A 24,760-nucleotide genomic window follows, 5' to 3' on the forward strand; every position below is an offset into this window, starting at 1 on the left:
GTTGGCATATAATCATGTGCCTTTTCCTAACAGTTCAGCTGAAATTGGTTTCTAACAGGAAGTTCTCTTTGAGAGCCATACTGAGCTCAAAATGTAGAATACGGTTAAAAGCCCATGTGTAAAGGTCGACTGTCCTATATATAGGAAGTCTTTCCATTAATTGTTGGATGTTGTACAACTTTGTTGCCTTAACTGACATTTGAACAGTCAGGTCTTCAGAATCGCTATCAAAGTATTTTTTAATTCACAAACAGATATTCTTAAAAGTAATTTTCAATAGTGCTGTATCTATTCTGGAGGTTTCTCAACTTTCCCAAATCATTCCCAGATAATAGAGAGATTCTAAATTCAGATATATGTTTTTACTTCAATGATCTCTTACCTGTCTCCCATTCCACAATTGCACTTTCCTATCTCAATTCAGATATATATGTTTATGCCATGAAGGAAGGATTTCATCTGCTTTGAGGATATATATAACTGCAGTATAAATTTGTTGTTGAAGTTTGAAGCCAAGTGGGTGACAGTTTGACAACTTTTGCTTAGAACTTAAAGTAGTGATGACATTGTATATCTTATAGGCTACATTTATCTTTATTAGAAAAAACCCTTCTACAGGTCTCCAGATTGAGTTCGGGAAATTGCTGGGAGGTGGTGGACTAGTTCAGTTAGTTCTAATTCCAGACATCCCAGTCTGCAAAGTAAACGACAAGAACAATATGGGGGGGGGGGGGGGGGAAAGCCCCTCCAAATTATGAATTTCTAAAATATTCTATCGCAGTTTTCTTCAATTAATTATAGTGTCCATATTAAGTGAACGTCGAGATGACAACGATTAGGAATTAAACTGGTAGCTTGAAACTTCCCATTTCAGGCTTAATCAATTTTTTTATTTACACATTTTTTATTTACAAATCATTATTTACACATCATATAGCTCAACTAAGCTGGTTTGTAATAAGCATGCTTCATAGTTTAATATTAAATTACATACATGATATACTTTCTCCTTTTATAATTTGTTATCCTTGGATTGCGTCAATATGTGGTACAAGTTTGTGTGCATTGTTGAAAATTTGCTTTGAGAAGTTTTTGTTTGAAACATTTCTTGGCACAGACTTACTTGAAAACGACCCTTTTGAGCAATTTTCAAACTTGTCAACTACTCTTTAAAACTGTAGTGCAAGTTAGGGAATGCTTTAGCATACAGTACGTGTTGTTTCATATTTTTCTCGCTATTTAGGATTAATATTGGAAGCCTCTGAATTATCTTTTGGATATAAAGGTTTGCGTTTATTGGGATCAATTTTTAACGTATCTATTCAATCAAACATACGACTGTAGTGGTTTCGTAGGCGAAAACCAGTGTACGGTGGCCTCATCCTACCAACTCTAACATTAATTCTGTTTTCAGCAGAAAATAATCGGCCCTATATGTGGCTCGGGAGAGAGTAATAATCCCTCACAGCGGACGGATGAGACTTGTAAACAAACTCTAGGACCGTTGCTTTTGACTGATTATAGAGTGAACAAGTAGAGCCTTAAACACTGCATGACCTCCCACAGTGACCAGTCACTGGAATTACTTAATAGGCAGCTTTCTTGTTCAAAAGTACAGCTTTATGCACGTAATAAATGTGACCAGGCTTGATTATTGCTACCGCCCATTTCTATAGACCCCGATAGTCTATGCCGCGGAATACAGCCCATCAATTTGATTATGCCTACTTGCATGTTATGCACAATGTTTTTTGCTTTCACTTTGCACCGAAAAGAACTATTTGAAGTGCTTGATCAATAATTGTTTATAAACCGCCTAAACATAATCACCACTTTAGCTTCAAAGCAGTCTATAATGTTGCAACAGGTAAATGATGATCATGGACAATTAACTCTGGAAACATCGGCACAGTTTCGGCATGTGAACATGTCTTTGTTCTTGCCGATGAAATGGAGGTAAAAACAGTCTAGGTGACTTTTATTGCTCAGCGGAAGCTATTCACTGTATACTATAAAAGTAAAGTAACCTGCATCCTCCGGATTGAAGTTTTAGAAAAAATCATCTCTTTCGTTCGACTATAATAGACTCATTTTTCGGTGAAGAAAAGAAATCGTTCGGTAGAATCCAAAACAACCTGGAAATGGGCAGAAAAATAGCAATTAATTACTGTACAAACCACTATCGTTGCTGCAATAAATACTCTACTGCAGTCATTGGTTTAAATCCTACTCTAGCAAATAAATAAATATACATATATATATATATATTTATTATATATTATATTATTATTATATATTTATTATTTTTTCTAATATCACTCTCTCTCTCTCTCTGACGTTACAGAACCTCACTGGATCAGTGAAGAGTTAGAGATCATAGTATGTTCAGAATGTAAATCCATTCACGAGGGAGTCACGGAAACGACCTTCCGGTCACTCCAGGTGGCCTCTGAATGGACCGCGGAAAGTATTCAGGTATGACACACTGCTCTGAACTTGAGGATGCGACCACTTTAAACACACAGTATACTTATACAATATCAATTAGTTTGCTGTGAAGTAATATATCATAGTTGCTAACCAGCAGTTGGATAAAGGACCTGGAACCATTGCTGAATTAGGGCAGAACTTAAAGTTTCAAGACTGGTACCTTGCAGGAAAAGAGATTTTTGTTGTTTCATGGCTAACTTCTTCTCCTTCCCCATCCCGACCCTTCCAAACTCTCCCCGTTTGGATTGAGATTGTTGGGGTCGTCATGTGACATACCATGTGACAATTGCACAAACTTTTTACCTTCCGATGTGCTGCACGTTTGCAAGACAAGTGGGTTGTCAGTGAAACCAAAGTTGTCACTTTCAGCAGACAAGTGGTTTGAAGCACTAAAATACAGTATCTCCTTTAAAAAGCTTTCAAAAGTCAGAAATTGTTTGTTAATTGCTCTCAACATCAATAAGTACAATGCTCATTTAATTGAAACAAAAGGATTACACTGATGGCAACTCCCTCAACTTTGCAAAGTGGTTTTAATTGTCATGTTCTGATTGTGTGTTAAAAGTAAGTGGGCCTGACATTCCCATCCTAGTAGGATCTCCTTCAGAGGCTGAATGACAAGTAACAGAAAATACAAAGGACCACATACAAGGGACCAAATACTTAGGTTCTGATTGTATCAATTTTGAAACTTGATTTACAGGACTGGTTCTGTTGCTGTGAACATTTTGTCAAAGTTACAGAAAACAAAATGAAAAAAACTATCAGACATCATTAAAACCATGTCATTTTGTTTAGATTTGATGAAAAGACAGCACACATTTTTGCCCCCCTTTTTTTGGTTGACTGCTTGGGGGCAAGGATCAGGATCGAGGGAAACAGGATTGTGTTGAGCAGTACAGACTAGAGTACTAAACCTTCTACCAAGTTTATTGTCAGAATTGCCAGTGGGTATTAATATCAAGGCCCATTCATTTTCTTTTAACACACACATATATACTGACAGATCTGATACAGTACTGTTAGATTGACTAACTAAGTTAAATACATGCTGGCATCCTGTTGACCAGTGAGTTTAAATCAGAAACTTTTTGTCCTGATAGGCATTCATACAGTAGGACCTAGCTTTTCTTTCCATGGTTTCTTTTGTACATGTTCCAGGAAGGGAGGAGTTATAAAACAGGGACAATTGTTTATCAGAATGTAAACAGCCAGGCATTAACGATGTGCTAATTATTGTGTATATCATACGTGACTAAATCCTTTTTGCCGTGCAGCTGATCGGGGTGGAATTTTTGACGTACAGTAAGGTCGACTTGTTCGAGCAGTTTGTAAACTACATTCACGATATTCTTTGTGCAGCCTGTGACATATCTGCGCAGCTTCACACTCGCCATTTCGAACCGAGTGACGGGTAAAACCGTCACCCGCGTCATATACTACCGAGATGAAAAAAACGATAGCAACATCATCAGCTCTTTACAGCAGGAGACACAAACCCAACCATATCATCTCTAGCTTACATGACAGAGATCTGTGCATAGAACACTTCCTACAGAAAGCATATTAATAAAAAATTATAGTTCTGTTTGCGTCAAGATGTCCTATTTTGGGATCTGCGGTTTTGTTAATCTGTGAATGTCATAGGAACTGAAACCGTTTACATATTTCTTCAGATGTTATTCTTTCTCTTCATATTTTCAAGTTATGAAATTTTAACTAACATTGCTGACACCATTGCCTTTTAAAAGGTCATGATCGTCAATATTCTAAGATTCAGCAAAATCTGTCTCCATTGCAGAAAAAAAATTAAAAAATGGTCAGTATATAGATAAAGAGAATCATAAGAAAACAAAAGAAACATGGAGCAGGTTTGGCTCGATGATATGTCGACAATTATACAGAAATTGATCGAGTCTTCAGTCTTGTGTGCTGGAAAGAAAAACGGAAAAAAAAAATAATGTTAAATCTGTGATAACTCTCAATTGGAAATTTTGGAAGTTTTGTCCTCTTGAAAATGGTTTGATTAAAAAGTTTGGTTTGGTTTTTTTTGGAACTGTTTTTTGAAAACTTGACTCTCATTTTTATTTTGCCTCAACCAGAAAGTCAAACATATCTCAAACGATGTCACCAATGCAATTTACGAGCGTGAACTGCCACCAGCTTTCAGGAAGCCCACAAGATGTTTCGATTGGTAAGGTATTCTGTTCAAGAACGAAAATCTCTGTTCGCGTAAAAAAAATAAGAAAGGATGGAAATTAAAATTATTGAGGACATATTCCGGGTGTTCTTGTCAAAGGTTGTTCAGTGGTTAATCATATGTATGGTGCATATTCAGTCCATATGATAAGAGTATATTTCAGAATCCTTGAAGGTTAATGAAGATGCCCATGGGAATACCACGTCTTTGTAAAATGTTTGTTCTATTGTCTAAAGTGTTTCATTGACAGGGACTCCAACACTGGTTTGGGATTGGGGAGTGAAGGAGGGGGGGGGGGAATGTGGTGGGTTGGCCAGGAGTCCAACCGATGTACACTGGTGTCGAAATTGATGCCATAGGCAGCGTACGTGAACAAAATTAATTGCTGTGAAAATTATTGAGGTCATGGCATCCCTGGTTTGAATTTGGAAATTGGATGTAAATCTTGAAGAGAAACTTTTGAAGAGAAATTTTGCAATGTGCTTTGACAGTATGACATCACATCTGTTTGCCTCAAGTTCACTTTTGGGCAGAATGTGTCAACGTCAAATGTTGTCGTCTCCAAAACGGAACATAGGAATGAATGAAATATATATGCTCTTTCTGCAATCCAGACTAAACTTTCATTGGGATTATCCTTTGAATGTCAAATACATGTCCCTGATTAATGGCTTGTTTCGGGTATGAACTTTGCCGTAAGTCAGATACTTGTTTGCAATGTGAACCTGAGTAGTAATATTTTGATTGTGTTTTTAATATGGAATAATTATATATGGTACACACTTATTCAGCCTAGATATTAACAGTTCTAGTATCATTACTGTTTAATAGAAAACGTACATATGTGGGCTTCATTTGATCTTAGAACTACCCTTTGCATGACTGGTGTGTTCGGTTTATGGCACAGATCTTACTTCTATGCTCCCTTTGATTAACTAAACATGACATGGTACTGTCTTTAAGTCCATTTTCTCACACACCCACAGTACGTTGGTCACTTATCATATAGAATCTTGTACACTGTCAAAGTACTTTAGATATTACATTTCAATAAATTCATTAATTAGGGGTGGAAGGAGGGAAATTCCCTTTTGTGCTGCTGAACGTGGATCATCTAGTAATTAATGTCGCACGGAAAGTCAATTAGTGTGAAGTACCACTGTGCATACATACATTACACTCTTTGATAATTTTTTGTGTAGTTTACTTTACATATCTCACATCAAAGGTCTGATAAGTTCAGTCATTGAACCTTTATCTGCAGCGGGACTTGTCGTTGATGTAGAAGTTTCGAAGGCACATCTCAAGCTTAATTTTCAACCGACTCTTTTAGAATGGCAAAGTCCATCGGAAAGGGATTAAACCATGCGTCAGTTGTGGGGTGGGCGGTTGGGGGGGGGGGGGAGGGTTGTCACAAGATTGCTGACCTTTGTTAACTTGTTAGTTGAACAATCTTGTCAGGACGAGAACATGATTTGAAAGAGCAAAGAACGTTTTGGCCAAAAGCGAAATTTGAAAGACTCAACTAAGGATTTGGCAAGCCCTTTACTGATCTGTTATACTGCATAACTGTAATGCACTTGCTTGGTGGACACCTCTTATATCATCATTTCTTTGATGGGGACATAAATATCCAAATTTAGCAAGAATTTTTTCTTTATCTCATATTTTCTGGACCACCTCATTGACCCTGGATCCCATCATGCTGTAGCCTCCCTCCGACCCCCCCCCCCTCCCCTCATCTGGTCAGACTTGATCTCCAGCTGTTTTCAAAAAGTCCTAAACAATTTCGGCTTGATAGTACGCATGGAGTACACATGATTTCATTTGACACTTTAATCTTCCCATTTGGAGTCGGCATTGAGGTTGGAAGGAGGGGTATTTGGCTGGGAGTGGGAGGCAGTGAGTTCATACAGCCTTAGTTTTACTATATACAGTAGGCTAGTGCAATATAGAATAGAGAGATGGATGGATACAAGTCATTGCTTGTAATATCATCAAGTTCGGGAGAATGGTACCGATTGCAATGCCAAATGGTTTCTTTTTTTCCCCCCGTCATGTTAAAGACGTATGCAAGCCAGCCAAACTGTGTACCGTTCCACTGTAGTTTTCTAAACACCCTCTTCCAATTTTTACCTCTTGTAACAACAGGAGGTTTCGTGAACACTGGATAAAATCCAAGTACATCAAAAAGTTATTCAAACAGAGGGGTAACCCACCAAGGTACCTCTGGGGCACAAAGACGGGCTACTTGTGGAAACGGGGTCGAGACGACAGCCTATTCATGAGACGGTGGTTTGTACTGGACGTGGAGAACACACCCATTCTGAAATATTACTCGGATGCAAACGTAAGTACACATTGTTGTTGACGACGGCCATGGGTACTCAGCTTCTAACGAAGGGTCATCAGTATTGGCTGAAAATATGCTAGAAAATCAAGGAGAATGTTCACCCCCCATGGTCAGGCCTCAAGAAGCATTTGACTGTGGCCACTTGTCAGTATTTATCCAAAACTACTGTGATATTTCATTGAATAGATTTAAACATTTCTCAGTATCTGGGAATAAACTTTTAAGATCAGAGCTTCTCAAGGAAAGTACCATTGAAAACTTCTTGCAATTGTAGTTAATGTGCTTAAATTTGGGGTGAGTTCTGATGGTTTGGAGCAATATTCTATTAGCCAAACTATGGCTTCAGCCCAAAGGAGTATTTCAGTTAACTTTCCCTAATTTAACCCTAATTAAAACAATTACACTTCATTCCTTCTTTGAAATTGTCTAATTTTATCCTCTTTCTTTGTCTTAGATGAGGAGGGGTGTTGGAGGGAGGGAGTGGGGGGGGGGGAGAGAGAAAGGGAGGTTGGGATGGGGGCAGACCAGGAAAGAATTTTTTGATCAAATTGTTAGCAATACTTTTTAGCAAGCTTCAATTGGCAACCAATAATGATGACATTCAAGTTTATTCGATAGCTAATATTATTCACACCAAATTTCCCTGTGTGTATCTCTTCACCCAACTCTTGCTCTATCCCCCTCTGTCACTTTCACCCCCTTTCTCATTTTTGCTCCAAAAAAAAAAATGAGACTTTGAAGGGAAAAAAGGTGACCTTTCTTTATAATCTCACTGTGCCACCATCCAGGATGTTAATCAGAAATGCAACTTTATTATAACTGATCCATTAGTTTTATGAATGTCAGACCCTAGGCTGCCACATTTTTATCTTTCTTGAGTATGCTAAAAAATCTAGTGGCTAAGATTACGTCCCCAGTTGGTAGAGTATTGTCCCGAATAACAGCCCTGGACATTACAGTAGTTTACTTTAGAGGCTGTTTGGGGTAGCCTATAATGTAGTAAAACAGGGACTTAAGCTCTGAATTCATGTGGGTCTACCACTGATAGTTTCTATCATTATGCATGTGTTTATGTTCTCAATGTGTATACTGGCAGAAAAAGTGCAAGTGCCTTTTATTTTCGACTGGCAAACGGGAAAAATCCACTGGCATATTTGGCCAGTAAATAACCTGAATTTTCAAGGGTCTGCACTCTGCATATTACGTCACTTTCGGTGATCATGCACTGAAGAAGAGCTACTGTTGCTCCAAAGCTCTGCAAAACCCAAACATTGGCTGTTTTAAGTTCAATCATTCACTTAATTTAATTTGTTGTATCTCACTTGAGATCCAGCCATTCTCTAAAAGCAGCATAACTGCTTGACAGTTTGTTTCTATTATTCCTTGATATATATATATATATATATATATAAATATATAAATATATATATATATATATATATATATACATATACATATAAACATATATACATATATACATATATATATGGGCAGGTCCAAGCTATTTGCACTGTGACGTATGGGACATTTCAGAGACTTAAATTTGTCTAAAAGTTATATAAAATCTATTTTCCAGAAACTTTTTCAGGTTTTCATATTTGTTTTTGCTGCTACTTTATTACAAACTCATGAAGATTTCCTACACTTGCTTTAATTAGGTCCCATCTTAATTAATGTACAGTGTGACGTACGGGACCAGAGAATTTTGTGTTTTTTTTACTAACGAGCAAAGATGAAACCGCTCTGAAATTATGAGGGCAGTGATCAAGCTGTTATAACTAGTGAATAGCCTAACCTTCCAAGGGCTAAGCTGTAACATATTAGAAAAAAATATGAAGCCATTCCAGTACAGTGGTTAAACAAATGAAAATTGTCCTGTGACGTACGGGACATGTGACGTACGGGACAATTTGTCCATATACAAATTGACTATGAAAACTCATATTTTTATTCCTGAATATACCATAACAAGCTGATTTCTACATAAAAACATTAATTTGGATATGCCAGAACAATGTCATTGGTAATTTCATGCCATATTTCCTTCTTTCTGGGATACGGAAAAGAGCAGTGACTGTACACTTGTGAGATCATTCCACATAAAACATGGAATGCATAAAGTATTAATCTACTCTACACATACATCAAGTACTCATAACATCAATTCTAGCTTTTTTAGACCACAAATGATTCAAGATGCAAAGTTTTGGTGCAAAACTGTTTTGGTATGTATACTGTACAACACTGTATCATACTCCCCACTATTGACCCTGAAGTTGAAATATGATCCATCCCATTCAAATATACCAAAATGTCCACAGTAATGCCACGTAATGTCCATCTATATACAGTAACTAGTACAACAAAGAAAACTCTATAGACCTAATACTGGTTACCAGACCAAATAGTCAGAACATCAATTCTTTCTTTGTTAGACCACAAATGATTCAAGATGCAAAGTTTTGGTGCAAAACTGTTTTGGTATGAATACTGTACAACACTGTATCATACTCCCCACTAATGACCCTGAAGTTGAAATATGATCCATCCCATTCAAAATATACCAAAATGTCCACAGTAATGCCACGTAATGTCCATCTATGAAACTAGTACAACAAAGAAAACTCTATAGACCTAATACTGGTTACCAGACCAAATAGTCATAACATCAATTCTTGCTTTGTTAGACCACAAATGATTCAAGATGCAAAGTTTTGGTGCAAAACTGTTTAAAAATTGGTATATACTGTACTGTACAACACTGTATCATACTCCCCACTAATGACCCTGAAGTTGAAATATGATCCATCCCATTCAAAAATCAAAATACCTGTATACCAAAATGTCCACAGTAATGCCACTAATGTCCATCTATGAAACTACATAGTACAACAAAGAAAACTCTATAGACCTAATACTGGTTATTGAACAAACTCATGAGTGATTGTCCTATGCAAAAATTGGGCGAGCGAAACTCTACACTTGTAACTAAAAATCTCAATGTCTACTATCTAAGTTCAGGAAACAAGAACATAGTTGCACATTATCATAGTCACACTTCACAACAGGCCTACGAAATTTTGAAATGCAAACTCAACATTCTTGAAGTTGTCCTCATTCAATGTCAATGTTGAATAGCATTGTAGATGATTCTGTATCCCCCACACGCACAATTGACTTCCCAATAGTCAAACAACACCCGGGCTGTTGGTGGTGGTCATCAGTCAATAGTTTATTTGCTGCCATGATGTGCTCTTCAGGCATGCAGGGATTATAAGTTGCAACTACCAGCTTTCAACAAAATAAACTTGTAAGCATTGGAAGGTTTCCAGTAGAGGTCCCCATTGGAGCCCATGCATGTTTATTATGTATACATACAGGGTTTCCACCACACTATGTCCCGTACGTCACATTTTGTCCCGTACGTCACATTTTTAAATTTGATAATTAGATTTGCAGTGAATATTATTTCAATTTTTTTGGGATGGATATTGTTGAGCAATGTTCTTAATTAGAACTTTATAGAATATCACAAAAAAAAAAATTGTTCCTCCATATCAAAACTTGAAAAAAGTGCTGAAAATTGTGACGTACGGGACATCAGTTTTTGGACACTAGCTAATTAGCATATTTAATTGATGAACCCCCAAACATACTATGTCAAAATTATTGGAAGGAAGGGTGTATCATGTCCCACATAACTTATATTCAATAAGTTCATATTGCTGGCAGCGACATAGGATTCCAAATGTCCCGTACGTCACACTGCAATTTGAATTTATGCAAATTAGCTGGCTGTAATTGTTTGAATAGGCAAAAAAATTTAAAAAAATTATGAAAATCTGAAACTTCAATAATTCAGCTTTAACATGACACCACATTTAGGGTGTTTCAGTAAAGTTTGAAATTTGGCTTCTAGGGATACAATAGCTTGGACCTGCCCATATATATATATATATATATATATACAGTATATATATATATATATATATATATATAAATATATACATCTGTTTAAATACTTCCATCAGTTCAAAGAGGAAATAGTTAACCCCTTTTCATCATAGTTGTTTGTCGTCTGGAAACACTTTAATCCTTTCTTAGTTTTCTTAATACATATATATTGGTTTACTCAGGGGTCAAATCTGGAGAGATATTTTGATAAGTACATTGTTTGCGGTTTAGGATTGAATCATAAGCTTCATACATATACATCACAGACAGTTTGCATATATATCACATCACAATAAAATGAGAACGTACCACTGAATTTTATCGTTATTCGCTGCATATGGTCTGGTTTGTCGCCTGACAGGTCAATGAAAGGTAAAGCGGTGACTTGAAAAGCAAGACCGTGTTACCGCTTCCTTTCTGAGTCTATTGTAAGTCACTGTACTGTAAAAACAGCTTGTGAATATACTGTCCATGAGCTGTGTGTAGCTAAACAGTGTGGTAACTTAAATGACAGTGAACTTTAACACTGTTACTGTAGATACACATATTATTATGATGTTTGATTTAGGCAGTTAGGAGGGAAGGCATTCCTTCGACATGCAGCTCCTAATAGAAGCTTTGGATTGAACTGGTAAAACAGAATCAGTTTTGTAAACATATTTTTTTTTTCTCAAGCAAATCATAGAAAATCAGTGTGCTTTATATTAAAACAGTCCACTGTTGATAAATTTTAGTTTTGTGCTTAGTACTACACACATTATTACAGTGCTCTGTACAGCACAATTTATGACTTGTACCAAATGCAATGTATTATAATGCAATGTAATGATGATGTCTTTGTAATGGTTCACTGATTAAATACTGTTGACCCATTGACTCTCAGTGAAGAGTAATACACTTTAAAATATTACATGCAACCAAAGCGCATGCAGGTATACAGTATGAATCCAATAAATGGAACCTAAACCATTGGCCAAATATCCATAGCATTTTCAAAGCTTGAAAAGCAACCAAACAATGTTTCACCTCATCGAGATGCTCAGCTGCAATCAATAATAATAATAATAAATAAGTTCTTAATATAGCGCCAAATACCAAAAGGCCTCTAGGTGCTTTACAAAACCTAAAAAAAAATAAAAAATATCAAAAGACAGAGAAATCAAAAGGAATAAAATGTCTAGAAAACATATAAACGAAAATTAAACAGTATGTAAAATATGAACACAAAAATCTAAAAACACGAGAAGACTAAAACAGACCAAAACCTGTAAAAAACAAAACAAATGCCCAATAGTCTAATGTCTACAGTATATCCATAATCAGGGTTTCTTGGTTCTGTTAAAATGTTATTTTTTTTAAATTTCAGAAAACGTAATACTATTCTGTACAAAATCTTAAAACTTTTATAGATTTTGAAGCACAGGGGAATATAGTAAAGAAACAAGTAGTTCAGAAAATTTCTGCCAGATGCGATGAAATTTTTGGTTGTTAATATATCCTTAAAATTTGTCTTTGGCTATTTCCATGTATTTTTTTATTTCTTTCATTTTTTTTAAAGGAAGAAAATCTGAAAGGTGAGATTCCTCTGATGAGTTTAGATCTCTGTCTGACAAGAGAAACAAAAATGGAGAATCCAAATGCCATGCAAATATTCTGTCCCGAAGATAGAAATACCACCAGAGTGATATACCTCTACTCTGACACGCCAAAGGTAAGAAGAACAGTATGTTTGGCTGAGACTTGATAAGAGTCTGCTAGAACAGACCAGTGGCATTTATACTGATCTACTCTGACATGCCACAGGTAAGAAGGACAGTATATATTTAGTTTGGCTTAGACTTGATAAGAGTCTGCTAGAACAGACCAGTGGCATTTATACCGATCTACTCTGACATGCCATAGGTAAGAAGGACAGTATATATTTAGTTTGGCTTAGACTTGATAAGAGTCTGATAGAACAGACCAGTGGCATTTATACCGATCTACTCTGACATGCCATAGGTAAGAAGGACAGTACATATATTATATAATTTGGTTGAGACTTGATAAGAGTCTGCTAGAACAGACCAGTGGCATTTATACTGATCTACTCTGACATGCCACAGGTAAGAAGGACAGTATATATACTGTTTCTTGTCATCTGTTATCTTTTTTTTATCGCTAAGTCTTTTGAGTCATCCGGTAATGTGGTATCCTTGCCAGTTGATCGAATGCCAAACCTGTTTGTTTTATTGGTGATTCCAACAAGTTATGACCATGCAAACTATGTTTTTGTGAGCCCCGGGAGTTTCAATTTGAAAATTTGTAGCCAGTAAAAGTGTGTCAACTTGCTTACAGGATGTTTGATTCCGTGCGATGTTGATGTATCATAGGTATTACCATAGTAACATGTTTTCATTTACTATTATAGATATTCAAGAGATATCTACATGTGTGTATTTGTTACCCTTGCTATTTAGAAAACTAACATTTATCCCCACAGTAATTTTGCAGAGTTGCATCAGAATGTTCCCAAAAGAATATAATATTAATATTAACTAAAATAATATTGTCTAATTGTCATTAAGACCTTGTAGACATACAACTGAACACCACAAGGGAGATTGATATAAGAATCAAGGGAGCAGACCGTCAACTATTATTCCGGACAAGTTAGAAGTTGCCTTGGAGTTTCATTGAAGACTGTCGAGCACCGCAGCAACTTTTCAGCTTTCGAAAAGGACACCAAGGAAAGTTTTGATAATGTGAAAGTGCACCAACGTGGTTCTTTCTTTACCGAAAATGAGAGAAAACATTTACAGGAAAGACAGAAAACAGGAACGATCGATAAGATCTTTTGTCAAAATCGTACTTTTAGATCTTTACGTTTACCCACAGTCTTTTATTAATGGCTGTTGTCTAGCAAATTTATCTGGCCGGAATTTCGTACAGCTTTCGAGCCCTGTTTTGTAGTTTGATAACAAACTTCAACAGCAAACTTGATTTAGAGGGTGAAGCAGTTGTCGGCCTATTTGAGCCCCGCCCCACACACCGAATGGCCGATGTGGGTACACGACGACGAAGACGGGTGCTCTTTTGGTGCTCGTGTGGTGCTCGTGTGGGGGTATCTCGCCGGGATCATTTCCTTGCAAATATCACTACGTGTTGACGATGCTAATTAACATTGCCATAATATTGATATATGGTCGTCCGAAGTAGGCAATCGCTCAGTCTTTGTTGCCGACCGGCTTAACAAGCATGGAGCTTTTTCCTACTCTTGTAGGTTACAGCCTATACCATGCCCTTGCACTGTGAGTCCCCAGAGAGATCTTTTAATTGCAAATATCTTAGTTTTAAATATTAAAGCAACTGTCTCAGTGAACCTGAAGAACTAATGCCATTCAGTGGTGTAGGATATGTCATCTCTGAGTTCACAGCGATTGTTTAGTGTGGACTAGGTTAGTAAGTTCCAAGGGTTAGGAAGCCAACATTTTGAAACCCCTCATTTTGAAACCCCTTTCAAGGCGATGATCTTGGATTAACACTGGCTTACACCAAGCCCGTCTCTTTCAATGAGCGTTCAGAGAGTTACGAGGCAGACGTGTGATTTTCGCACCCATTCCTGGTCCCAGGAAATGGCATTTGACGCCCCCATCAGGGGGGACAGGAGTGTACCACGGTCAGCATCTGACCACTTTCTCAAATACTGAGGGCAGTGAAGTCACCCATTCCATCATCTCTGTAGTCGTGTGAACTAAGTTGTTTCGAAAACTATTGAGAGAACAGGAAGATATAAACCGTTGCACTCTACTTGCGTTACACTGGAATGTACAGTAACTGTATATAATAAAACGTAATATACTATCATGCAACATACTGTACATTCCTGGATCGTCAGGACTTGATACATAATATGCCCCATCACACGAACTGTTCTCTAAAGGGATATTCTGTATGAAATAAAACTGCCATAAATGTCAAAATCCTTGTAACATTCTCGTAGGGTGATTTGGTAAAGATATGAATTTGTCTTACTCACTTATAGAAGTAGTAGTAGTAAGTTGAGTCTCGTCTATCCGACATACTCAGTGATTAACCTCCGCCACGTATCACGATCATGCGCAAGGTTTATTGCTTCTCGAAATTGTTAATGTTAATGTCCTTAAATTGCGACTTTATTTTTCCAAGCAAAGGTAGTCACGGGCCTTCCTACTGGTTTAGTAGTGTGTCTCAATGCTTCTCTTAAAGCAACCTTTGCTGGAGCGTTCTCCTGGAGTCTTGCTACATGACCGAAAAATCTCAATCTTCTATGTGTGACTATGGATTACCAAGGTGTTTGGTTGGTTTCATTGTAGAGCTCATCTTTTGATATGCAAAGAGGAAAATATTATTTCTACAAAACAGTTGCATTTAAAAAAAAAAAAAAAAAAAATCTTAAATTACAGAGAACCTTAGCAGCTACAGTATAAAGCAAACCTTCCAAATGTATCAGGTTTAAAGGATAAATCAAGAAGAAGATTATGAATAGATAATTCAAGTTTTGAAGAACAGTTGCCCTTATGACATCACAGACCCTCCAACTGTGATCTAGCTACTTCAAGAATGAAGGAGAATCAAGAGTTAAAACCAGTCATTAAATAGGTTTCCATTCAATCAACCAATCTTGAGAATAGGGGCATGATACTAGTGAGATTAGGCTTTTCAGCCAACCTTGTGGAATATTTTGTCCCTTAATCACATCATCTGCCACAAGAACTTCCCTTTAATTATATATTTTTTCTTCTCATTTTTGTTCCCTCTCTTACTTGTATTTGTTTAGGAGCTTGTGGAGTGGTATCAAACGATAAGGATCAGGAAATACCATCAGATTTGCAAGAGAATGCCAGACCTGTCGATATCAATGGTAAGAAGACTCAGTATTCCTTGTATAGGCTACGGTAGGATAGGAAATTCATTCCTTGTATAGGCTACAGTAGGGTCGGGCATGTATTCCTTGTATAGGCTACGATAGGGTAGAGCATGCAGCCAACATCAAGTTTTAGGTCAGATTGAATGATTTCGACATTTGCCCAGGGAGTTGGTTTGCCGTACATCTTTTCAGTGGGACAGAAAATCATTTCTGTCATATTTTGCAACCACAGTAAGACGATGGTAGTCGAGGGATTGATCTAACCAACTTTTCAAAAATGTCCTCAGTGTTTGGCGCACTCCCAAGTTTGGTTTTGTTGTTGGTAATTTTACTATTAGAAACAGTTTAAGGAAACGTGATTTTGAAGATGGCAAAATGTGTAAGGTGATGCACAATCCCATTTGAACTATAACAGGGATCATTTCTACTAATATTCAAGACCGATATGTTATACTCTTTGTAACTGTCTGCTGTGCTGAAGATCTTCAGCAATTAATGTAGTATGTAACCGATATGAAGGTGTGGGCAGTTCAAGCCAGAAATTAACATGAAGATCTGCTACAAAAATCAAATGTCACAAACTGAGTAGGCCTATTAATCTCAATGAATTATGAGTTGAGAGGGGGGGGGGGAAGGGGGTAGCTTTTAATTTCAGTGTCCTGATGGTTCACAAATTTGCTTAATTCCTTACCTGTCTGCTCACGACAGAAGCACTCTCTCCCTCTAATTTGTGTCTAGAGTGAAGTGGTAACGATTTTAGTACTGTGCACCCTCAGCGGCCGGTCAGTTCCTGGTCAAAGGCCCTTCTCCCTCATTCTTCCTCTTTCTAGTGTCTAGAAGGGGTATTTTCCTAGCAGGCTTTGTAATGGTCACGAATTTACACCTCTGGTGACCATTGCAACAAATTTTTCCACGATCGATCATCATGCCTTACACAGTATCACCTCGTCTCTATTCCTTGTTCATATAGTTACAGATAAACTTTAAATAGGTAATGGTCCAACATTGCTGCTCTAGTGAAGTCTGTTTTCCCTGTCAAGTAGCACTCTCGAAGCATACAGCTTTCAAAAAGGAAAACTTGTGTGTGAGACATGACATTTGATCTAACGTCTAGGTCAAACAAGGGAGTAAAGTTCCATTGAAACTGATTATTTTGCCTCAACCTCTGGAAATATGATGGACTTTCTGATAAAAGTTTAATATCTTCTCTTCAATTTTTAGTTTCTAACGTAGGTTCTGCTTGCTTTTATTTCTATTGTATCTTTGTTTTAGGATGTGGATTAATGAGGATAAAGCTTTTTAATAATGAATGTTTTTTAGTGCTAAAAGTGAATAAGAAAGGCAAGCACTCTGTGAAACATTTTAATATCAGAGAAACGATAGAGTAAAATTTTTGTTGTGGAAAAGAATGGCCGGAACTTGTGCGTCGCACAGTGATGGAATTAAAGCCTATTACAGTTGTTCCACCTGGAAATTATTACCTTTTGTTTTCCTTCTTTCCTTCCTGGAAACACAAGATATCAAGGAAAGATTATGTTTCGCCTGATGTTATCATGACCTATCGGATAACATTGTATGATTCAAGATGTTTACAGAGAAGTCTTTCGTTAGCCTATGTTTGTATCTAATTTCAACGTAAAGAACGATAATTGTAAACGTGAAATGAAAAGCAAAACTGTAACCCTTCCAGACGTTTTTTTTGTCCTAAGGTACTACAAAGGCTTGGAAACGACATACTCCACGAAGGTCACTTATCAAAGACTGGCAAGAAAGGTACAGAAACATACCGGCGGCGATGGTTTGTGTTGCACGGCAGGAAGCTGCATTACTTTAAGGAAGCTTTGGTGAGTTTCCAGAATGTGTTATCGTTAAGTGTCTTGATGTAATATATATATATAGTTGTCTGATGATCGCTCAGCGCGTGAAACTCTGAGTAACAACTACTAGTGTTCCACTTATCTCAACTAGTCTCAACATATATCAAATATATATATATATATATATATATATATATATATATATATATATATATATATATATATATATATATATATATATATAAATGAAAAATATATATATATATATAGACAAGTGGTTTGAGGAGGATTGATGAAGCATGGCTTTAACAAAAAGTCCCCATCTAAAAAAAAAGGTATAAAAAGAGAGTGTAATAAAGAAAACAAAACTAAAAGTGAAAAGGAAAAGGAAAAATGAAGGAACGATTAATATCAACCAAGTGACAAGTGATAATAATCGTCAAGCACAGTAATGGAGATTTAAGCTTGCATTGAAGGGAAAGTAAAGTATTGCATGACCAATATGACATAATGGACACATTACCTACATTTTGCGACATTCTCGAAAATATGAGATGAGCGGTTATTGTATGAGTTTGATGAAATGAACTTTTTTTTATCAACAACTTCTACAATCGCTCATATGAGCGTTGTTTTACTATGGAAAACTTGCTCTGCGAGTACCAAGTCCAGAGTACCAGTATGGAAAAAAGGAACTACATTTGACTGACAAGTTTTATATTCCATCAGTGATGGGGTTGGGGGAGTCACATCTACTGTATGCTGTGGAAGATGGGTAGGTGATTTGAAATTGGGGGACCATTCCATTTTAAACAGGGAATATGCCCATTTATCGCAGTGAAATTCCATACGAGCTGCTCATTTTGATAACTTTAACAACCTAGAATCATCAAAATAAGGTGGTAATTTTGATTCTTTCAACAACAAAATCTACGAAGAGCATGTCATATAAGACAGTTGCATTTTGCTCTCTTGTTCCTTTCACTGACTTTAAGAACCCGAGAAAACTTTCAGTATATACAAAAGCCACAACAAGTCAAGATCACAGTTTGGTGTAAGTTGCACTTTTCTTAGTGAGATTAGAAACAACGTTGTTATGACTTTTGGTTGATCTTTCAGGATGCCAACCCAAAAGGGACGATATCGTTAGACGGTGAGGGTATTTCAGTCATACTCACTGGACAACGAGACAGGTTAGGCTTCCATTTCAAGCTGAAAACACCTGAAAGGATATATCCGCTAATAGCTGAAGACGAACAGCAAAGAGAACTATGGATAAAAGCTATCCACCAGAGCTGTTACCAAGGTAACTTGACAAATGAAGTTTGATTTTAAGTACATGATGTGTCCTTTTGTCACTGCCACTGTACAAATGATTTTAAAGCCATCCATCAGACCTGTTACCATGGTGACTTTACAAATGAAGTTTGATTTTAAGTACATGATTTGTCCTTACAACACTGTCAGTGCACAAATGATTTTAAAGCCATGCATCAAACCTGTTACCGAGATGACTTTAAAGGTAAAGCATGTGTATTGTGTAGGGCGTGATGTGTCCTTATCACACTGTCACTGCACAAGTGGTTTTAAGAGCTTTTAAAAAGGTGACTTTTCTTGTGACATTGATAAAAGGAATTAGCTGACATCGCATTGTTTAAATCTTAGTATTGTGTTCCCCTCCTCCACCCCTTAAAGGGCCTTCCCCCCCCTTTGTTTATCTCGATAGTAAAATTACAAAATATGACCACTGCATGCTCTTTTTCATGTCAACTATAGATCAAATCTTGGCTAGCAGACTCGCTGACAAGGCATCAACCTTGCCCATTCGCCTCAACCGGGACCCCACGGAGCCCACTCCGACGAGGTCCAACACCACTCCCGCACCATCGCACGTCACGCCGAAGGTGCAGGAGGAGAGCAACTCGGACTCTGATTCCATGGGGGAGTTGGTCTCGGGATTAAACTACGTATACCTCCAGAACGGGAGCATCCTCGCCAACGAAACCTGGGATGCCGAACACGGCCTGATGGTTAAGGGTGAGGTTCTCATGCTGAAGATCTCCCCGGGGGGGCTGACATTCGAGTCGGACTCCAGCGACATCACGGTCACCGTCCAAAAGGTAGACCTGATCGACATCAGTAGGAGCCAAGAGTTTGGTGACGTTTCTCTGATGGTCAAGTGCAGCGGAAGCCCCGCCCCTCCGGTTGTCTCTCTTCCAATGAGGATTGAACTCTACCACTGTGCTATTCTGTCCAGTAAAGAAAATGTCAAACCTGTACTCTGGGTTAACAAAGGTGAGTGATGCAAAAACCGATCAGACCGAAGCAAAAGCGACATTTCTAAAATATTCAATCGATTGAGGGGGGGGTGAGGGGGGAGCTTGAAAATTGTCCAACCATTGCCTTTTACCGACAGAGAAGAGAGTACACGGTGGATACATGGTGCCATGGATACACGGTGCCACACTCTGCCATCATTCTCTGCCATCATTACCATCTCTGCCATCATTCTCTGTCATCCCATTCCACTCTTTTATTTTATCAATCGCAGATTCAGTCGGTTACTTTTTCAGCATCCATTTTCACTTTAATTGAACTTATGCACTATTGCTGTCATTCCACTTCTAAATATGACAAGCTGAAATTTGTTTATCAAACAATTATGCAAAACATTGACCTTCGTCTGATTTGGTTTCATAAGTTTGGATTCCATTTCGAGGGCCATTAATTATGACTTGTTTGATAGAATTCTTTGACCTAAATAGTAATATTGTCAGTTTCTTTTTGCAATTTTTTGCCATCTTCCATCATCTTTGTAAATTCAACTCACAGAATTTTTCAGATCAAAATAAAACACTTCACATTACTTACCCAAGTTGCGTTTTAATAAAATCCCATTATTTTTTGGGACAATTCAAACATGTGTATATGCCAATTGCAGATTCGATATTTGATCTCAAAAGGTGTAAATTTATGACCTAACTGCCGTTCACATATTTTTTGTTCAGATTCGACGTGGTCAAGACTGACCATCGAAGAGGATGACAAGATCAGCTGCGAGGTCCTTGAACATACCTACTGTATCTCGACAAAGTATTTTGGAAGTTTGGCAGCCTCTTTGGAAGGAGAGAGCGTCCTGGGCAAGAGAATGCGCTGTGCTGCATTTTGCAAGTTTGAAGAAAACAGTGAAAATCTAGATGTGATTGTTTACATTTTCAACAATCATGTCAGTGAATTTATGTGGAAGGTCAGTGTATCTTGATTTTGATCTTCAATTATTGCGAACACTGTCCTGGATTGAGTCATGGATCATTATTGCATTAGGAATGTGAATTTTGTTCTCATAACTCATGAACAGTTATGTTATGCATGTGGATTCTGTTGTCATGACTCGTGAGCTTAGCCATTAGACATGTGAACCCTGCCTTTATGACTCCTGAGCTACTCGTTAGACATGTGAACCTTGTTGTTATGACCCCTGAGCCACTCCATTAGACATGTGAACTTGCTTTCATGACTCCTGAGCCACTATTAAGCCATTCCATTAGACAGGTGAACAGTGTTGTTATGACTCCTGAGCCATCCATGAGACATGTGAATCTTGCTTTCATGACTCCTGAGCTACTCTTTAGACATGTGAACCTTGTTATGACCCCTGAGCCATCCATTAGACATGTGAACTTGCTTTTATGACTCCTGAGCCACTCTTAAGCTACTCCATTAGACATGCAAACCTGCTCTGACTTCACAAGACTCATAAGCTACGTACTCCATAAGACATGTGAACCTTGTTGTTATGACCCCTGCGCTACTCCATAAGACAAGTGACTCTTGTTTTGTCATTTGTTTTGAAATTAAATGGCAAATTGAAAGTTTTCATCTTCACAACTACACATCTTCATGATCATGATTTACTATTTTGATAATTTATTGTTAATTATTGTTATTGATCATGATTTACTAATTGATAATTTATTGTTAATTATCGTTACCTTTTACAACCATATACACTGCCCTCATGGTTCAGTGTCACTCTCTGTGCAGTTTTTAATCGCACCATTTTTTACTCACTTCCTTTGTACTGATAAATCTTCTACAATTTTGCTGCGTGCTTGTAATACAACCGAAAGTGCTAGTGATAAGGACAATTCCCCCATTTGATGTATCTTGTGATATGCAGTCTTTTATTGTTTCTCTAGGCTCCACTCTCAAGTCACTTATAATATAAACCCATTAATACTCTACCAATCCCATTACCTTTTGTAAATATCGCACTCTCTCGTTCAGATGATAAATGTCAACGAGGTAAGCAATAACCACTCGACTCTTTTGGACATCAGCAATGAATTCAGCCTACTGAAGGAGAACAAGGACCTTACGCTTTCGATAGAAACAATACAAGGACTTCAACTCATGCCGGGAAACTTCACATCCCTGGTGAGTACAATCTGCATGGTAACATTGAAAAGTATCTAGAATTGATATCCAGTGTCAGGGTTGAGTGCACGCACGTTGATTATTAAGATTATTAAAGAGCATCATATAAAGAGTGTATTAAGTTAAAGGCAGTGTGTGATAGCAAGTTGAGGCAGTGTTCGGTATCATGTTACAGAAGTGTTTCATATGGAATGATGTAGCAGTGGCTAACCTGCAGATTGAAGAGTTTATTTTAATATAAGATTATTAGTTAGGGCTTGATATAGAGTAATATTGCTAGTTAGGGCTTGATATAGAGTAATATTGCTAGTTAGGGCTTGATATAGAGTAATATTGCTAGTTAGGGCTTGATATAGAGTAATATTGCTAGTTAGGGCTTGATATAGAGTAATATTGCTAGTTAGGGCTTGATATAGAGTAATATTGCTAGTTAGGGCTTGATATAGAGTAATGTGTGATATGAAGTAATGTCAGATAGTAAGGGCTTGATATAGAGTAATAGCAGCTAGCTAGGGCTTTGATATAGAGTAATAGCAGCTAGTTAGTGCTTGATATAGAGTAGTAGCAGCTAGTTAGTGCTTGATATAGAGTAGTAGCAGCTAGTTAGTGCTTGATATAGAGTAATAGTTAGGGCTTGATATAGAGTAATAGCAGCTAGTTAGGGCTTAGTAATATTAGCTAGATAGGGCTTGATATAGAGTAATAGCAGCTAGTTTAGAGACACACCTCTGCTTAAAGTAGCTAATCTGCCGTTGAGTTTCATTATAGCTTCCTGTCTTTCTGATGATTCCATTAAAAAAAAATGGGGGCTACCCCATTTCTGTGTCTTTCCCGTTTCCCATTACAACGCAGACCCAGTCTATAAGGGACATGAAATTATTTTGTTATTTAAGATTAGTTAATTTACATGGCTGAATCATCAGTTTTAACTAATAACTATGGCTTCCCCTGTATACAATTTACTATTTCCAGTTGATTCACACTCCCCCCACCATCTCCACCCTCCCCTCCCTCCCCCCTCCCTCCAGCCACTGTCATGCCCTGCACAGGCGGCCAACGATATTTTGACCGCAGGGAAACATCCGATATGTTCGGATAGAAGGACGTATCGTTATTAAGTGCATCTCCGAACTCTGATGCTAAATGCAACAGGTCTGTTTGTATAATATTAGACACTTTGGTACAATATTTTGAAGCGGTGTCCATGGTATTAAACAAACTGTCTCTATGATCAAACACTAATACAAGATGGAAAGTCTAGTACTTGATTTATATATTAGACATACATATATCAAGTAGCTGTACTGCGAATGAAATATAATGACATAAATTTATTATATATATATATATATATATATAGAACTAAATTTGACTTAACTTCCCATCCGATATCACTTTCGCTTCCTTCTTATGTTTTGACCGATACGGTACCTGATACTCTTTTACTTGACAATTTTCTGTTTTAATTCGTAGAGAAAGCCAGGATACATTGTAAGTTCATCAGAATCGATTCCTAACGAGGGGTCTTGAATTCTCCTATCAACAATATTAACATAAATACTGATATTATATCACCACCACGCATCTGTGTAGCTTGTAAAGTTCGCTGCGGCTTTCATGTAACATTTGTGTGTTACTCTGTCTACTGATACCCCCGTGGCATATTATGCTGCTGTGTATTTATCCGTTTCACTCGTCTGAGTCCGGTCGTTCTTTGTAAACATTTTCACTCGCAAGTGTAATCAGTGATGTCATCGACATAGATAACAACCATCATAGGGCTTTTGTATCAAATAAATCAGTTTTGGATTGATCATTCATCAGCTAGATACATGTTGTGTAATAGCGCCCTCAATTTTTATACATTAATATGATTGGAGATTGGACATTTTGGGGGGGGGGGAGGGGTGAGGGGGTAGTGGTGATGCCCAACAGTTGTAAACTTTAGATATCGACAGTGCCTCAGTTATGGGCGGCGGTCTTAGAGATGTTTAATTATTATTGTTAAATGCCGCTTAATTTTTCATAATTACAAATTAATGACTAATATGGTTCTGTGTGGACTTTTAGATTTAATCTCTTGATAACGCCCTCAATCTGATAACACATTGCAGCAAACTGGTAACGTAGCCGTGAAGTGTCTTCCGGAGGTAATTTTTTAGTCCTTTCGACTTGACCCTTGGTTTGAAGCTCTAGCTGTGCACGTAGACCAATTGAGTCATTATCATCCAGATATTAAATGGAAGCTATCCCATGTAACCATTTCTTTGTTGGTCAGGGGGTGGGGGGGGGGAGGATGGGATGGGGTTACCAGTTAGAAGCCAAAGTTCTTTGTATACCCCATAAACAAGGAGTTATACCTCAATTTTATTCAATACATCATCACTTTGCATGCTTACAATTACTTATTAACTGATAAATTTAGCTAAAGAACGAATGTATATCAACTCGGCATACATAGTTGTATGAACTTGACAATTTACATGATGTTTATATCTTTTCAGACACGAATAGCTTACAGATAGTATGGATAATATTTCATAATCGTCAAGTCATATGCATCATGCACTCAGACACAAACATATATTTCCTTTCATTAATTCTTACAATTCTTCAAATTG

The 24,760-nt window shown here is 37.4% G+C and overlaps 1 protein-coding gene across 5 annotated transcripts in view; it reads left to right on the forward strand.

Moving 5' to 3' along the window:
* Positions 1–24,760, forward strand: part of LOC139971671 (uncharacterized) — a 58,788-nt gene that overhangs the window by 27,674 nt on the left and 6,354 nt on the right. For 4 of the 5 annotated variants that reach the window (XM_071978338.1, XM_071978339.1, XM_071978341.1 and 1 more), the window contains 11 exons: positions 2,345–2,475; positions 4,593–4,684; positions 6,842–7,040; positions 12,556–12,708; positions 15,796–15,879; positions 17,595–17,729; positions 18,822–19,008; positions 19,479–19,997; positions 20,711–20,949; positions 21,990–22,139; positions 23,613–23,630. In XM_071978338.1, the coding sequence (XP_071834439.1) occupies positions 2,345–2,475; positions 4,593–4,684; positions 6,842–7,040; positions 12,556–12,708; positions 15,796–15,879; positions 17,595–17,729; positions 18,822–19,008; positions 19,479–19,997; positions 20,711–20,949; positions 21,990–22,139; positions 23,613–23,630 (1,907 nt within the window). The remainder of the gene's footprint in view (positions 1–2,344; positions 2,476–4,592; positions 4,685–6,841; positions 7,041–12,555; positions 12,709–15,795; positions 15,880–17,594; positions 17,730–18,821; positions 19,009–19,478; positions 19,998–20,710; positions 20,950–21,989; positions 22,140–23,612; positions 23,631–24,760) is intronic. The other variant, XM_071978340.1, reaches the window with a different exon arrangement.

The sequence above is a fragment of the Apostichopus japonicus genome, chromosome 8 (assembly GCF_037975245.1).
Source record: "Apostichopus japonicus isolate 1M-3 chromosome 8, ASM3797524v1, whole genome shotgun sequence".
Lineage (NCBI taxonomy): Eukaryota > Metazoa > Echinodermata > Holothuroidea > Aspidochirotida > Stichopodidae > Apostichopus > Apostichopus japonicus.